At 41.5% G+C, this 18,841-nt stretch overlaps 1 protein-coding gene across 1 annotated transcript; it reads right to left on the bottom strand.

The window, feature by feature from the left end:
- Nucleotides 1–8,905: 8,905 nt before the first annotated feature.
- On the bottom strand, nt 8,906–14,208 carry slc2a1c (solute carrier family 2 member 1c; the record flags this gene model as incomplete). The annotated part of the gene is made up of 10 exons (XM_084568486.1): nt 8,906–9,085; nt 9,489–9,692; nt 10,442–10,543; nt 10,745–10,846; nt 11,021–11,205; nt 11,386–11,548; nt 11,777–12,017; nt 12,093–12,253; nt 13,723–13,821; nt 14,194–14,208. 10 exons carry the CDS (start codon nt 14,206–14,208, stop codon nt 8,906–8,908), a joined length of 1,452 nt encoding a protein of 483 aa, XP_084424612.1.
- Nucleotides 14,209–18,841: the final 4,633 nt, after the last annotated feature.

Here is an 18,841-nt window from a genome sequence, read left to right on the forward strand (position 1 = left end):
TGGCTGAGAATTTCTCTTTGCTGAAATCTCCAAAGTCTGCGTTGACTGTAGTTGTGAACACAATCTGTTTCATAGTTTCTCCAGGCAGCTGTCTGTACCAGTACATCTGGTTATATTGAAATCCCTTCGTGTGGCTACATTCTATTGTTGCATTGTCACCCTTGTTTTTCCACAGTATGGAGGTCTGTGTCACATCACTCCCATCAATAAAACCTGTGTAGATTAATATTAAAGGTTAACGTTGCACGTTCAAAATCTTGACATGTAACATTTGTTTATTTTTAATTACCTGAAGTCCACAGCAAAGAGACTAACACTCTGAGGAGGCCTTGTTTAATGATGGTTGAATCCATGTTGTGTCAGACAGAAACTGCCACAGTCTCATATAGTTACAGAGCTATCAACAGCTGCAGGGGGAGTGTCACTGCAGTATGTGAAGTGACCCAATGAGCGGCTCTATACAAATCTAACCTGGAGATTAAAGAGCAGCATCAGTGGTGTTAGAGCCCCCCCTACAGGTCATCATCTGTACTTCAGATCAGTAACATCAGCAAGCTGAAGAGAGCAGATTTGATATGTTTATGAAGAAAATAGTCTGTTTATGTCACAGGCAACGCAAACTTCAAATGAGATAATTTAGTGAAACACAGTAAATCGCATAGGCATAAAGAGACTGAGCAGACTTTGATTTTACATTTAGAACCACTTGGGTTGTCACTAATTGGTTAATTTCATTTGAAATTCAAGGACATTGACCCCCTCCACTCCCCTTTAAAATTCAAGCACATTCTGTGAATCCTGCCTGTTGTATGAATGTTCTATTTTATAACACAGGCCAAATAAGCTCAAGTCTGTTGTCAGTACTTGTTACAGTATTATTCTCTGCACTTTTTGGAGAATTTTACTTGCTGTTTTGATACTGTCTCAGTTGCACTGTGCACATTTGCACCAGTAAATAACTGACAATACATGAGTTGTTACAGTATTATTCTCTCTGCACTCTTTAGAGAATATAACTAAAACTTAAAAAGCTATGGATTCAATTTTTTTGCTTATAAATGCCTCCTCGTTGACCTCATATCACTTTATTAAAGAAAAACACATTATTTGGTAACTTTTCATTGTGCCCCTAAAATTATTTGTGTGCTACTAGATTTTTCAACTTATTAGCACACGTGCTACTTGGAAAAATGCTAAGCGTCAAGCCCTGTTCACAACCATTATAAAGTGAAGCAAACTTTATTTCAAACATCACAACAAGTGTCAGCAGACGTCAACACTGAGTCAAAAGAGGTGATCAGATTAATCAAAGGTTTGTTTGAGGTGGAGGCTGCAGGTGTTCAGGAGCCTGAATGTCTTTTCTGTGTGTCAGACAGATAAAGGAAGGTTTTTGTATTGGGTTTAGTGGAATCTGCAGCACTGTGTTGACTGGCAGCACAGAAATACACAGCGCTGTCATTTAAGTCCAGATCAGAAATGGTGAGGTGTGAATGGCTACGTCCATCTCCATCAAAGCTGATTTTATCCTTCACGTTGTCTTCTAGATTTGGGGATTCATAATTCAGATATCCCAGGAACTTCAGAGCTTTGTGTTCATCTTGTTTGTACCAGAGAATTTGGTTGAAATTTGTGATGCTGTGTGAACATTTAATCTCCTTGTCAACAGATTCACCAGCTTTCTTAACCATGAAAGGAGGTGTCTGGGTGACTTGTTTGTTGTCGGAGGCAGCTGTGGAACAAAGCAGACCAGACTTTAAATGCAGAAACTGTAAACTTTGCCTCGTGCTGGAATATTGTTGTTTGTCTCACCCTTATTTCCCGGCAGATGAAGAAAACAGAACGTAAAGAGCATTAAAATCATGTTAAAGGTCAGACTTAAAAGCTATCAGTAAGAAAGTGAATGCTTTGATGAAAGAAGTGGGAATTATCGATGTTTGGAGAGAGTTGTATCCGTCTGGCCGAGATTTTACCCACTTCTCCTCACCTCATGCAGTTTATTCCAGATTAGATTATTTTTTCACTTTTGGCAAAGACTTTCACAGAATAAGACAATGTAATATTGGTCCGATTACTTTATCTGACCATAGCCCCATATACATGTCAATACATTTAGACAATGAACCAAGATCTTTACCTTGGCGCCTGAATTCGAATCTTCTAAACAACTCACAAATTAAGGAAAAAATTAGGAAAGAAATTAAAATATATCTGGAGCTGAATGACAATGGGGAGGTGACGCCATCTGTGCTCTGGGATGCGCTCAAAGCAGTCCTCAGAGGGAAAATAATAGCTATCTCGTCGTACGAAAAGAAACTCAGAAAAGAAAGGCTCATTAATTTGGAAGAGAAATTAAAGGAATTACAAAGAGACCATGTAGAGACTCTAAATAAGGAAACTAGATTAAAAATGAATAAAATCAAAAAAGAAATAGATGAAATCACTACTTTAGAAATACAGAAAATGCTGTTATTTACAAAACAACGTTATTATGAAGCTGGTGGAAAATCTCTTAAACTCCTATCTTACAGATTACGCAAACAACAAGCAGACAATTCAATATATAAAATAAGAAATCCTTATTCGGGGAACATTGAAACAAAAACAGAGAGAATTCAGCAAAGTTTTGAAATGTATTATAAATCGCTGTACTCCCAACCAAGAATGAATAATGACTTTCAGATTGAATCATTTTTAGCCACTCTTAATTTACCTACCATTACAAATGAACAAAATGATAAACTATTGTCTGAAATAAAAATAGAAGAATTAAATGCAGCAATAAGTAAATTGAAAACAGGAAAGTCGCCGGGTGCAGATGGTTTCACTTCTGAATGGTACAGGACTATGAAAGAAGCACTGGCTCCAGTACTATTGAGAACTTTTAATTGGGTGTTGAAGAGGAAAGAGACCCCGGCCTCATGGAGATATGCTATTATTTCTGTGTTACCAAAGGATGGAAAAGACAAATTGGAGTGCAGCAATTACCGACCGATTAGTGTACTGAATATAGATTATAAATTATTTACAACTGTCTTGTCCAAAAGAATTGAAAATATATTACCAGAACTGATCCACTTGGACCAAACTGGCTTTGTAAAACAAAGACAAACACAGGATAATACTAGGAGAACTTTGCACATAATAGATTGGATTATCGAACAAGGAATAGAAACAGCCATTATTAGTCTAGATGCCGAAAAGGCTTTTGATTCAGTCAGGTGGTCTTTTTTGTATAAAGTATTAGAAAAATTTGGCTTTCATAAATCTATTATCGAAGTATTTGAAGCCCTATACGATAAACCTTCTGCAAAAATAAAAATTAATGGTCACTTATCTAATCCATTCATCCTTGAAAGAGGAACGAGACAAGGCTGTTGCGCCTCACCTCTCCTCTTCTCTCTATTTATTGAGCCCTTGGCCCAATGGATCAGACAAAGTACAGACATCAAAGGAATAAATATGCCATCAGGAGAAAATAAATTGGCCTTATTTGCGGACGATGTATTGATATATTTATCACAACCCACACAGTCACTTCCAAAGCTTATGAACCTGCTAGAACAATATGGGGTGTATTCAGGATATAAACTTAATATACAAAAAACACAGGTAATCACCTTCAACTATAACCCACCTAACCACATCAGAAGCAAATACAAAATGAAATGGGATGCAGAATCAATTAGATACTTAGGGGTAAACTTAACAAAGGATATCACAAAATTATTTGATTCGAATTATAACCCCTTAAATTCCCAGTTGAAATCTGACATTTCGCGGTGGAATATTATCCCTTTCTTGAGTCTAAGCTCCAGGGTGGAGTCCATTAAAATGAACGTATTGCCGAGATTGCTTTACCTTTTCCAGAATCTTCCAGTATCAATACCAACCAAGCAATTCATAGAATGGGATGTGATGATATCCAGGTATTTATGGCAGGGGAAAAAACCCAGGATTAAGTTTAAGACCTTACAACTAAGCAAAGAGAGTGGGGGTATGGGTCTCCCCTCCTTAAGAGAGTATTACTTAGCAGCACAGTTGAGGCCTCTGGTTTGCTTATGTACCCCAGCTTATTCTGCACGTTGGAAGGAAGTTGAACTTGAGCTACTAGAAGGGATGCCTATTGAAGCTACTATTGCAGATAACGAACTGTTGAATAAACAGCTGAACATAGGCAACCCTTGGTTAAACATACTATTGAGAACTTGGCAGGAAACTGCGAAAACTTGTAATATAAATGATTCAATTAAACTACTGAGATGGTGTGCTTATGACACCGAATTCATTCCAAACAGATCTGATGGTAAATTTAAAAAATGGGCTGCCAGAGGTCTAACAAATTATTTCTCATTTACGAAGGAGGGGACATTCCATAGTTTTGAGTACCAAAGAAAAGATACAATCTTGAGCAAAAGGATTTCTATAGATATCTTCAAGTTAGAAATTACTTTAACCAGAATCTGAGACCAAACTTAGGTAAAATAGAAACAGGAATTCTGAAAATTCTCTTGTTGGTATCAGAGTCTCCCTGTACTAAGATTATCTCTAGACTATATAAAGCTATACTCCATCACAAATCAGGAAATACCTGGTATATAAAAGAAAAGTGGGAAAGAGAAGGCAATTTGATTATAACAGAGGATGCTTGGAAAAGAATGTGTCTCGTACAATGGACTTCATCCTGCTCGACTATTTGGCGTGAATTCTGTTGGAAGAGTGTAATTAGGTTTTTTATTACACCTTTACAAAAAAGATACGGGGGAGGGGGTTCCAGCTGCTGGAGACAATGTGGGATGGACAACGCCAATCATTTCCATGTTTTCTGGAGTTGTCCAGTCATTGTTCCTTATTGGCAGGAAATCCATAAACATATTAACAATGTATTTGGAGTCAATATCCCTTTTACAATTGATGCAATTTATATGGGAGACATTCAATTTGACGGATGGAGAAATACCGATAAAAAGTTGGTTCAGATTCTCCTAGCTGGAAGCAAAAAACTTATTACAAGAAACTGGCTGAAACCCCATCAACCCACTATAGATGAATGGATAGACATGATTTATGAAATTTATGTAATGGAGCGGCTGTCATATTCCCTTAAAGTCCAGAAAGATAGATTTTACATAATCTGGAGTAAATGGACTGAGTATATCAAACCTATAAGAATGGACTTCTCCTAAATTACTGAAGAAAGGTCAGGAAAACTGTTCTAGCGACCTAGGTTTTTCTTTTTCCTTTCTTTATTTATTTTTTTAACCTGAACCTATTTATTTTGCTATATAGCTACACTAGCATTTTGTTTTCTATACCTCTCCAATGTGGAAGCCTCCCATGTTCCTTCTTGTTAATAGTTTTTAACAATGTTACATAAAATGTTAAAAACATCTGAAAGAGCTACATAGTAATACGCATACGCAGGTAATTTGTGACTATTTAAACGACAATGTCATTGTATACATACATGTGCTTGAGGCTGTTTGTAATAGATTGTGGCATTGTCATTTGTAAATGCTCTTTCTAAATAAAAAATTAAAAAAAAAAAAAATCATGTTAAAGAAGTTTGGATGGGAGACTCCTGCAGCCAGTTTGTCTTTCAGGTCCTTGTCAGTTCAGTCTGTGGATGAGAACGTTTCACTGGTTGAGTGTAATGAGCAGGGGAGGTGTCAGAGAGGAGTCATTTGTTGAGGTGTGTCTCCTCCTGCTGGAGGAAAAAGATGCTTTCAGAGAGGAAAGACTATAAATGTCTATAAAGTCAGATTCTGACACATAACTGTCACAGAGATAAAGAGCTGCAGGTGGGGGTGTCATGCATTGTGTGGTGTGTACTGCATAGCTGCTCTGACGGTGCTTTGGGGTTTTTGTTCAGCTATTAAATGCGTCTGTATCACTGTGTTCACTCACAGCACAGAAATACAAGCCTTTATCTCCTGGCTCCAGATTCTTCACTGTGAACGTCCCACTCTCAGCGACAGTCTTGGTGGCTGAGAATTTCTCTTTGCTGAAATCTCCAAAGTCATGATCGTCATTGCCAGTTGTTGTGAACACAATCTGTTTCATAGTTTCTCCAGGCAGCTGTCTGTACCAGTACATCTGGAAGTATAACCCTCCCTTTGTGTGGTTGCAGTATATTGTTGCATTGTCACCCTTCTTTTCCCACAGTATGGGGGTCTGTTGCACATCACTTCCATCTGTTAGACCTGTCAGATTAACATTAAGACATCCAAACCTTTATGTTTCAACAGAGTTGTACATGTACTGTTACTTCCACATCAAATAAGAAACAATTACAGATTAAAAATTACCTGAAGTCCACTGTAAAAAGAGTAATAATCTGAGGACGCCTCGTTTGGTGATGATAGTATCCATGTTGTATTGGACAGACAGCGTCAACGTCTCGTGCAGAGATATGAGGAGGTGTAGGAGGGAGTGTCACCACAGAGTGTCATGTGATCCTGTGAGCACTTCTGTAGAAATCTAAGCTGAAGCTGGTACTTCAGTTCCCCCTGCAGTACATCATTCACATCTGCATTAACTGAGATGTGTGCCATTCAATGTCTGTGTCCTTAGCTCCTTATTACTGTATATCATTTTTAAAATTAAGATGAATAAAGTAAATAAAAACATTACCAAGTATTAGAGTTGCAAATGTTAAATTTAAGCTAGTGTCAAATGGGAATCAGGAGGCAGAACAAGTGCATGAGCCTAATTTTCTTTAAACACCTGAGTTTGATCACAGTCTTGTTTCTGGTTCAGATTAATTAAACAATGCAGTTTAAATCTGAGCCTGAATTTACATTAAAATGAGATTAAATCTGAATTGTAGTGAAGTTTATTTGAGTAACAGCTTGTCTTATACGGCTTGGTCCAGTAGGTGGCGCCGTTCCCATACTTTACACATAGACAAAGAGGTCAAGGAATAAGAAAATGAGTTCCACTGTTTTTCAGCAAGTACAAAGAGTGACTGAGTTATTATAACTTTGAATGGTCCTGTACAGTTGTTGACATTTCAACGTAACGCCACCCCTCTGATTTAAAACTTCTCCTCTAACTTCCCGGTCACCTTCCTCCTGCATACCCCAGTAGATGATGCTGGAGGAATTATTTATCCTCAGATAAACCTGCGGTTGGTTTTCACAGACAAGTGTACACAGCTCAGAGACATGGGAGATTTCACAGACTAATATTAAACTGGAAGGCTGTAATGTCAGAAGTGCAGGAAACCAAAATTCAGGGAAACATTGTTCGCTATGAGACTGGCTCCATTGTGGAGGTCAGCTGCCGCCGTCGCCTGACTTTCTGTCTGATGATCTGATCGGGTGATTCAACCTGTCAATCCCCCAAAATACCAAAAATACAATTTATTAAAATGAAAATCTCATTTGAATCTTATATTTGCCTAGTTGTACAGATGGCAGCTGGTGCATTTACTTGGCTCATGTAACCACCTCAGTCAGAACAGACTGGGCCGATCAGGAGGAATTCGACAGGTGTGTTGTAAACCTGTGATAATCCATTCTCTCTGGTTGCCATAAATACATTGTTCTTGCACATCTTTGCCCCACGACCCTAAAATGTTGAAAAAGTCTCTGTCCGTGCAGAGATTTGATCCTAAACAACAGGCAGAACTCCTTCTCACACGTCAAAAACGTTCTATTGATGCTTTTGGAGCAAATGAACACATGCATACACCGATCAGCCACAACATTATGACCACTGACAGGAGAAGTGAATAACATTGACCATATTGTGATGATTCAGTGTTCTGCTGGGAAACTTTTGGACCTGGCATTCATTGGTGTGGATGTTACTTAGACATGTAGCACCCACCTAGACCAGACCAGGCACCCCCACCCCATAGCAATGACACTCCTTGATGGCAGCAGCCATCCCCAGCAGGATGCAAAAACGCTTTAGGAGCAACTAAAAAAAAACATGAAGAACAGCACAAGGTGTTGACCTGGCCTCCAAATTCACTAGATCCCAAACTGATCAAGAATCTGTGGGATGATGCACAGAGGCCCCTCCCCTCAAAGGCCCCCCCACAACAACATTCTGTTGTCAGACACCACAGGACACCCTCAGAAGGCCCATGTCCATTCTCTGATGAGTCACAGCTGTTATGGAGGCACAAGGGAGACCTACACAAATTTAGGAAGGTGGTCATAATGTTATGCCTGATCGGTGTATCTACTCAGGTCATTTCATTTAGCATCCATGTAAATAGTAAATTGGTATATGTGCTTTAAGCCAGTGTCTCTTTTTTTTTCCAGCTGAACTCACTGAAACATTCAGTTTCCACAAGTATTCAGTTGAGAACCAGATCTGCAGGCAGCGCTTCTTACGTCCGTTTGTGAGAAAAACAAAACCAACTTTCTCCATGAACTATATTAATAAGCTGTTGCAGACTTGCTTCATTGGAAACAGGAAAAGAATGCCTTAGAAACTTGCAGTACAAATGTTAGCCATTATTCACTTTTAAGCTGTTGGGAAACTAACCGAGGCCATGTCAACCACAACATGAAACTTAAAAGGGTCGGTGCATTTAAAATTATTGCAAAATTGTTGAATAAAATGTTTTAGTTTTTTGTTGTTGCCACTTTTGAAAGGATTCGTAAGGATGGTTGCGGCTGATAACTTTGGCCGAACTTTTTGCTGGTTTGTTTTCTTGAGAAAGGCAGATTTTTCTAAAGAACAAATGAGATTTGTGGATTTGTACGGCTTTTTATTTTAATACAGGAAGCATCTGCAAGTGTCTCTGAAGTCATTTTATCAATGGCGTGAGCACCACGATCTCAGCATCCAAAACTTAAGAAATAAAACCATTTTGTCCCATTAGAAAGAGAGGGCTGTGCGTCCAACTGACCCTTTTAACAGTTTGAATCAACAAGTAGTGAGAGGCGTGTCAGGTGAACGTGTTGAACCCGGTCTTATTGTGCAGAGGGATGCCCTCCGCTCCTCTGAACTCCTCTGCAATGTCGTCGAACGTTCGACCTTTCGTCTCTGGGAGGCGGATCCAGGTGAGGGTGAAGGCGAGTAAAGCCACGCTCATAAAGAGGAGGTAGACGTACGCGCCGCAGATTTTCTGTGTGTGAGATATAAAAAAATACATATATATCATTAGAAAAAGAAATAAACGAGAAAGCAGGAAAACAAAAAGGTTGTTTGATTTGCTCTCAGTTTCAGGCTGGCCGCTCTGTTTCCCTGGTTAACAGTTAATTTAATTCCTTCTTAAACTATTTCAGCCTGGTTTTAAAGGGATAAAGGAATAGATTTATAAGTGTAATAAATAAGTAGAACATTTACAAGATTTATATCTGTTTTACTAAAGCTACAGTTTAAAGCAAACTGAGCAGATTTATAGCCGGTGTTTAACAGCCACGTCTCTAAGGTGTAGGTGAAATTGCAAAAGCAAACAAAGAAATCCACCTCCGTTCCCCTGTAGTCTATTTTGGTCGTGTAGCACATGGACCAGTAAAAAAACCTACCAGTAATGGAGGGAAGAGGAGAGCCAGGAGAAACTTCCCCCCCCAGTTGAGCATGCTGGTGAAGGCCATGGCGATGGGTCTGCCGGGCTGGTCGAACAGCTCGGCGGCGATGAACCAGGAGATGGGGCCGGGGCCCAGCTCGTACGCAGAGATCAGGCAGAACACCAGCAGGACCTGCATGCTCCGCAGCTCTGGGACCAGGTGCTGCATAGTGTACACACACAGGGGTTAGTCTCAGGGGGACGCTACTGGAGAAAAGGTAACGGCAAGCCTGAGCTCACAGCAAACACCAAACCCTCAAACTAATCTGCACACACATTTACGGTTCAGTCGGGACCACTGTGTTCAAAGAAACTTATTTGTATTTGCAGTAAATCGTTTTTTGGAAGTATATAGTTATAACATCCACACCAATGAATGAATGAATGCCAGGTTCAAACGCTTCCCAGCAGAACACTGAACTGTCACAAGATGGTCAATGTTATTCACTTCTGCTGTCCGGTCATAATGTTGTGGCTGATGTGTATGTCTACACATTTACAAATCTCAATATGCATGTGGAGGTTCTCTGTGGACACTTATTTAGGTTTTTGGTTTTATAGGAAAAGTTGGTACCAAAACTGCCACTGACACTAACAATACATCAGGTGGAACCAGAAAACATAAGATTTCAATTAAAGAACAAACACTAGAATTCACCACCTGCCAGTTTAGTGCTTAAACTAGTTTCATATTATTTGTCTCTTTGTTTGTTGGAGGCTGAAGCCATTGCTTTTATTTTACATGCACAGCATTGATGCATTAATGACGGCTTACTGATGCCCATCAAGGGACTGGTGTTGGAATATTTTGTTTCCTTTTAATCATTTAAAATTAAATAAAAGCTAGAAGTTACATACTGTATATCATCATCTCCAGTTCTGGCATATAACAACCACACACCACACACTTACCAGGACTGAGTCGACTATGGTCACCAGTAAGTTGCACACTGCTATGGAGATGAAACCAGTCAGGAGCAACTTCCTCCTCCCAGCCCTCTCCATCAGGAAGAACTGGGGAGAGAAGAGCCATTTCAAACCTGCTTTGAAAATTAAGTTGCATCAAAACTGTTATCTTTTTTGTGGTTCAAACTGTTAAACTGGTGACAAAATTGTACCGCAACAGCCAAGGTCTTGTTGCAGTTTGCAGCAAAATGATTAAAACGTGAGAGCTTGACAGAGGGAATCTGTGGCTGACTAGATTTATGTACTCACTGCTACCAAAGTGAAGGTCACATTGACAGCTCCAACACCCAGAGTCAGATATTTGGCCTGGTCAAAGTTGGTCTGGAACATTTTAGTGGAATAGTTGATTATCTGAAAGAAAGGAGCGGGAATAAGGTTACCAGGTCATCTTTAGGAGTGGAGGTAATATTGTGACACGCTGCCTCAGAATCTAAATAATTTCCTGAACGTATTCCACTGAGCTGTGGCTGAATATTCATCACAATGAGAGTCACATCACAAAAGGCCATGCATTTTACGACCGACCGCGTTGAATCCGGAGAGCTGGCTTCCCAAGTTGACGATCAGGACGATAATGATGGGCTGCCTGTAGCTGCGTCTCTTAAAGAACTCGTGGATGGTGACGCCGGTCTGAGCGTGAGCGGCCTCCTCCTTCATCTCCTCCAGCTCGGCGAACATCTTGTCTACGCTGCCCCTCAGCCTCAGGAGGGCTGCAAGGGTCACAGCGGCATTAAATGTTACCTAAATTAGTTTGTTTTGATTCCTAGAAGTCAGTTTTAAATATTATTCTCCATCTCGTCTCTGTGTTATCGGTGAAGCTGCAGGAGTGCGTTTAAACACTGCATGATAGAAAGTTAAAGGGTTTAAAGTGACACCAGAGCGGGACCCACCAGTTTCTGCCTTGGCCTCCTCTCCCCGGTTGATGAGCAGGTAGCGAGGGCTCTCGGGGCAGAAAGGCAGGACCAGGTACTGTGTCAGGGCTGGGATGAGAGACAGAGAGAGCATCATGGCCCAGTAATGCTCTGTGCCCAACGCCGTCTCCAGACCAGCCACCTGCACCAGACAAACAGAGGACTGACTTAAAAAGCTGCACCTGCTCAACAAAAGCAAAGTATGATGATAAAAAGAAAGACAAGTTCCACCACAAAAAAAAGAGCAGTAAAAATGTTGCATGTCAGCCACAACATTAAAACCACTGACCATCCGTGTCCAACCTTCCCCTCTGACCCAAAGCAACCCTGAAGGGAATAAAAAAAACAACACTGGCAGCAGCATCCTCACCATTCCCACCAGGATGCCGGTGGCGAAGGACACCTGGTTGAGTGTGGCAAAGGCCCCCCTCAGGTTGGTGGGGGACACCTCCTGGATGTAGAGGGGGTTGAGGCTCATCACTAGGCCGCAGAACAGCCCGAACACCAGCCGTCCCAGGATGAGAACCTCAAATGACTCGCTGGCCTTGGAGGCAAACATCAGACACGCTCCGGCCACAGACAGACAGTTGACTATCAAGATGGAGTTACGCCTGGAGGGAGGGGGACATTGAAAATGAAATCAAATGTGGAAAATCAACAAAAAAATAAGTACTTTCTCTTCTTACCTGCCATAAGAATCTGCCAGGTATTTAACTCCCAGCGAGCCCACCAAAGCTCCAAAGTCCTTTATGCTGACAGAGAGTGACCACAGGAGAGTCAGACTGTGATCTGGCATCGACTGGTTGTGTCTGGCTCTCCAGGTGTGGTTGAAAAACTCTTCGATGATCTAAAAAAAATGACAAAAGATGGAAAAAGACGCAATTTACATCAGTAATCGCTGTATGAGTAAAGAGGTTTCACACTGATGTTTTTCCTTCTTTTCTGTAAAGATAGAATCACTTCTATGTTGTTTTCACTGAAACAGAAACCCTCTCTCCACGGTTTGCTCTAGTTCACATTAGGCCTGCATGTTTTACAGGTTACCAAGATGAGTGCAGAAAGTCTGAAGGTTTGTCAAAGATCCATTTGGAGGATCTGCCGTAGACTTTAGTGGCGTCCACATGTGAAAAAGGCCGAAGGGGAGCCAGGCCTGGAGCTGAGCCGCAGCGTTTCAGGGGATCGTTAAATTTATTCAGTGTTTTATTCAGGCTGTGAAATATTTCTTTGACAGGCGTGTTTGAAACGAGCATTGCCCTCTGCATGACTGTCTGTGTTGTCCTTTCATGGGATAGCAGACAGAACGGTGTTACTCTGTATTTGCAAAATGAAATAACTTTCTATTTGAAGAATGCATGTTCATTTTAACATTTTTTTCTTGGATGGATATTTATTTACACTTTAGGCTCAATTTACAAAGTAGGATTAAGATTAAATGAAGCAACAAACGCTGAACATGTGACGCTCTGCAACAATGTTGGGATTTTGATGATGAGAAACTGAAGGTATTAGATTCTGAATCAACCTGTTATATATTCATCTTTTCTTTTTAAGCCTGAAATGTGGAAAAGATGGTCTCCGTCCTACAGGGCATACTGAAATTTGATGATCAAACTGAATTAAGAAAGACGGCTGTTGCTGTTGCTGCTGCTGCTGCTGCTGCGTGGAATAACCTACCGTCTGACCTCCAACTTCAAAATGTAGCACCCCTGAACGAGTCCAGCTTGTCTGTGCACAAACATTTTCTTTGTTAAGCAATGCTGTGGTTTTATGACTGTGCTGCTGCTGCCACTCTTGGACAGGTCTCTCTTGTAAAAGATGGGGATATTTGAATCAAAACAAAGATGGGAATTAGAACCGAAAGGCACAGAGACGCATCAGATATCAAAATATACCAGGAATTGATCATTCATTCATTCATCTTCTGTAACCGCTTGTCCTGTGAAGGGTCGCCAGGGGTCACGGGGTGAGAGGCGGGGTACACCCTGGACAGGTCTCCAGTCTATCTCAGTGCTAACGCAGAGAGACAGACAACCATTCACACTCACACCTACGAGCATGAAGCTAACGAGCATGTCTTTGGACGGTGGAGTACCCAGAGAGAACCGATGCAGACACAGGGAGAAAATGCAAACTCCACACAGAAAGGCCCCAGACAACCCATGGATTCAAACCCAGAATCTTCTTGCTGCGAGGCAGCCGTGCTAACCACCACTCCACTGTGCCGCCCGGATTAGATCATATAAGTGTTAAAGTCCCCATTCTTGACCTGAAACTCTGTCATATTTTGCCCCCCCAGCTCCTGCCTGTTCTGCTCACCTTGGCTGGTGCGTTGACGTTGCCCGTGTGGTAGCCGATCTGCAGGGAGCCGAGCACCGCTGCAAGGATGGAGGTCAGGAGTGTGGCTGTCAGATGGCTCTGGGACAGATGAGGTGAGTGACATTTAAATGGCAACTAAGATGAGATGAATCTGAGCAGTGAGTCACATTCAGTATATTTATTTAACCCTTTTGCATTATCAGCATTGAACAGTCAAAACAACAACATCAATAACTACAGTTATACTCTCAATAAACAGACACTCTTGGGTCTTATAACAGTGTGACTTCAGCTCAGAGACTTAACTTATGACCCCTCGTGGTTTTCCTATATGACTGTAAACATCAGCAGAACCAGAGTATTTTCACACATCGGTAAGAAGAGTTTTAATGAGTCTTCCTCTAGTCCTCCTCCTATTTCTGCCCGTGTTTTAATTTCTAGGAAGAAAAAAAAGGATTAAAAGCAACAAACCTCCTGGGACGCCATTTGTCAGGGTGAGATGAGGTATCACTCCGTCTGGATGTAGGAGCATCTATTTTCTTCTGAGCGTGAAAGCCCAAATGATGGCAGAATAAATTTACAGCAGTATTGTAGGATTTTGACACCCATATAAAAGAAAAAGAAGAAGAAGAATCGTGCACATCCTGGTGTCTTTAAAATACAATACGTGACACCAAAACCTTCAGACAATGAACTGTGGAAAAATGTTTTTTTGACAAATATACATTATACAGCTATAAAATGATTCTGCAGTCACAAAAAGCTAATGATATACTTTCTACATACAGTTTCTTATGCTCTTTAACTTACCCGTGCTGTGGAGTAAAGCAGACGACTCGTAGCACAAATTGAAATGACAAGTGGTCGAACCTTTGCAGCAGATTCACAGACACCGTGCAGCATGCGTACAGTAAAACCTCACGTCTGCATCTACATCATATCTAGATATTCTTATCCTCACCACTGTTCCTGAGCGTCGTACATTGATCCCTTCTTCATCCCTGAGTTGCAAATATGATCACACACACACCACACACACACACACGTATTGGACCGGAGAGTCCAGTGATGAATTCACACCCAGCTGGTGAATTTGCTGCAGACCTGACAGAATGGCAGCCGTGGGCCTCCTCTGGTTCTCACGGATCAGCTGACCGACAGCCCGGCTTCAGACTGACCGAGGATCTGTTCACGAGAACCTCAAATTCACTCTGGACGCAGCTCAGCCGATCCCGGGTCAGGGAGCTCAAAGGAACCGGTTTCCATTTGGAGCACCGAGTAGGCAATAAAGCAGCCACGTGCTTCAGCTGAGTGTGTGTGAGGAGTTGCGGGAAACGTTGTGTCCTGGTATGGTGTTCGTTAAAATGGACAACGAGTTTGAGAAGTAGCTCATAAACGTTCATCTAGCTCTAACACGTCTTTCTAGGAACTAAGGGAAGATCAGTTCTGGTCCAATAACTTCTCTGCACACACCAAGAAAAAGAGACCCTACCACTGACAATGAACTGGACCAATTAATAAAAATTGGAGATTTCACTTGAATTTGGTGTGTTTTGCAACTTTGCAACTAAATTTAATAGGTCATCTTCACAAGGTTTACCAGAATCAGATTATGTAATCCTCTCTGTAATCCCTCTGCTAAGTGGCATGTTAATAGTTTAAATAGTGTTCACATGTCTTGAATGGCTTTAGGAGTATTAATTTAAACTGAAGCAGGATTGTACATCGTTGGTCAGGCATTGCTGAAGCAGAGATGCTGCTTTCAAGGGCGGTCAACGCCCGTCTCGTAATGCTGTGACCATCTAGAGCCTCAAGGATTTAACAGACAGCACCAAAATCCTAAATTTCTCGTAAACTGCTCCCCGTCAGTCTATCCTGGAGATCCAAAACCAGACTGTAACCAGACCGGGTCAAAGGAACAAAAGAGATAACAGGACAGTGTCAGATGGAGCATTAAGGGCTGAAGCCTTCTTCCCCTGATGTGCTGCTCATGTTTAAGTAATTATATTGAGCTCACAAGCCCAGCTCATCAACTAAGAGTTAATGTATGAACCAGACCGTATCAGCCGACCGCTCAGCTGACGGCTCCACTGAAGCTTCATTGGCTCATCCAAGGTGCCTGTTTAGTCCCTTTAGTCTCTTGCAAGACTGCAACCCAGCTCCTCCTTTAATGCTGTGTCTGTTTATTAGTGTCTATACTGTGTCATTGGTGCTTGCTCTCTTCTGTACCAGAGTCTTTGCTGCTGTAGGCCTTCCATGCAGGCACATGTAAGGGCAGGGAGGTCCCGGAACAGAACCACGCTGCCAAACATAATTTACTGGAAATACAATAATTCAGTTTGACGCAAGTGATCCTGACTCACATCTATTTATGGTTTTGTTTGCGCATATTTGTGTGCAGACCTGTAAGGAGGGGGTTAAAGTTTGTGAGCGTATATTATATGCAGGTAATATGAACCACGTTTTGCACCGAAAGTCGTACTACACTTAAAATCCTAATGTCATTAACTCCCCCGCTTCATTTTCATGTGATGAATTGTGCCGTCCTTATTGTTTCGTCCTGTTTCTTCTCATGGATCAGTGGTGTTTAATCCAATCCAGTCTTACTGGATGACTGTTACGCTGTCGGTTTGTGTGCTCGCTCGCATGTCGGAATGTGGTAAGTGCATCTCTATAAATAGGCTACATTTGCACGTGAAGCATTTTCACCAGTAAAACGCACACCTCGCCTCTCAAGAGGATCCAAAAGAGCAGAATCTGATTGTTTTCACTGCCGAGAAGAGCGAGCCAAATGAATAAAAAGAACCGAGGGGAAGAAAGATGAACTTAATCATAATGTTAGCGGAGGACGCATTCCCTGGCCTCGCCGCAAACCACATCATTTGTGCATGAAAATAAAGCTTTATCATAAAACATTAGGAAAAATATGCGCAAATAAATATTAAGTTTCCCCTGAGGGCCGGAGGTGATGGAAAACAGATCATCCGCAGAAAAGCCTGACTCATAGATGCAATACTTTGAGTAGAAGTTAACGCATGTAAAAAGCATCAGTTTTATTATATATTGTGCATCGCTTCTTTCCAAAATAATAACACGTATCATATTTTAGATGTAGCACTAGAATCTTATGTTTTATTTTTGTTTCCCATTTCTGTGATTATAGTTTTAGGAAAATTGTATCTGTGCTGCTTTGACTGGCTCAGAAACCTGCAACCAAGAAGAGACACAACACCACACTGCATATTATAGAATGTACCATGTATTTATTTTAAAGGGGTAAAAGCATAGACTGTATATAAATATGGGTTACATGACAGCTCCTCAAAAGTGAAGCCAACATAAGTGGAGCTCCCCCTGGTGGCTGACTGCAGTATAGGTCATAAAACTGAGCTGAAACCACAAAATACACATCAAATAAGTTGACTTATGTTATTTTATGTTGTTCCTATCGCATTGTTGCATGTTTCAAGTGTTTGTTGGTTAGTTTTTTTTGTTTAGTTATTTGACGCTTTAAAATGGGAAGGGACATCATGATGGTCTCGGGGAAGTAATCGCAATAGTTTTTTCTGTAGACTTCGTTAACTTAACTTTAATGGATAGTCTTAATCAGACAAAATGACTGGCCATGCATTAAACTATACTAGCCAACCTACTAGCTGTAGGTGTGGAATCATATTGCATTCACTTGAGAACAAAAAAAAAAACTAAACCTGTCTGGATTTGGGCTCAAGACACGGAGAGAAACGTCAGTCTTTAAGTTAAATGGTATTTCATTCGTTTTCTGCACTCCTAGTATACGTCTAAATTTGCAAGTGTAATTAAACTAAATAAAAAAATACAATCAGCAGCGATGACCATCAACATTTGGGCAGCCAAGCTATGTCAAAAGTTCACGGGGGGATGTCTGCGTGATTGTGTCCACCAGAAGTATGGGCACACGTTGATGCTTCCAGTGTCTCCAGGGAGTGGAGACACCGCCTTTGTGCAGTCTATGAGTAAAACATAGAAAAGGGTTGCCATGCCGGTGTGGTGCTAATGAGCGAGACGCCTTGGAGTGAGGAGCCTCCTGCAGTGTATAGACCAAGCCCACACCCATGCAAAGCTGCCCTCAGTCAGTCGTTAGGGACCGACGCCTAGTTCACACAGACAATAAACAAATGTCAGTGCATAGCTCGGGATAATTTTCTAACCTTTTACTACTTTCCCTGTGCTTATATTCTCTCTTTTGCATCTAAAAATCCACCTTCAAGTCCACTCTCTTTAACACAAACCCTCCTACTCCTCACATGTTCCCCCAGCACAGTACAAACGACCACGAACACACACACACACACACAAAAAGAAAGAGTAGTTAGCGTCACAGGTTAAAATGCGTCATCCACCTGCAAGCTCTGTTTCTGCAGCTGAGCTCCTAATCAGCGTGTGGATACGCCTGTCTGGAGCACGACCTCTCACCCCTGAGCCCTGGCCTCCTGGTAGGCAACCCCTCTGACCCCGCGCTCAGGCAGCTGGGCAGGTGCTGCTGCTGCATGCACAGAGGGCATCGGGCACAAATGGTGAACAGTGTGCAACCCCCCTCCCCTACACACACACATACACAGCTTCCCCGCCCCCGCCGCTAATGTTTAGCTATCACAGACGCTAATGGCCCTCTCTAAATTACCTGTAATGGTGGTTTTGATCTGTTTCTAAGTGTTTCAATGCACACAAAGGAGGAGGGGGGTGAAAAACTATGAGGATTTACTCATCCCCGCCGAAATGTGGAATAGTGAAATTGATTGTTGGATAAGATGCACTGATCTCCATGCGATCCCTGTCAATGAGCAGAAACTTTAGAAACATGGATTTAAAATTCCTATTTATCATTTGGAAATAAACTAACAGAGCCACAAGAAATCATTTGACACTTTCTGAGCATTTTAGTTGTACAAAACGTCCATGGTGGTGTGTTTAAGTGCGTCCCAGTCCCAGACTCGATCAAATTATTTTATTTTATCCACATATCCTTTGATTAATGTTAATAGGAGGAATACGGCGCCCGTAAAAGAAAGAGCAGGAGCTTTTACAGTTGTTACAGGCATGCTTTTTTGGAAGTAAAATCTGTTATCGCACCATCAGA

Source organism: Chelon labrosus (assembly GCF_963514085.1).
Source record: "Chelon labrosus genome assembly, chromosome: 20".
Lineage (NCBI taxonomy): Eukaryota > Metazoa > Chordata > Actinopteri > Mugiliformes > Mugilidae > Chelon > Chelon labrosus.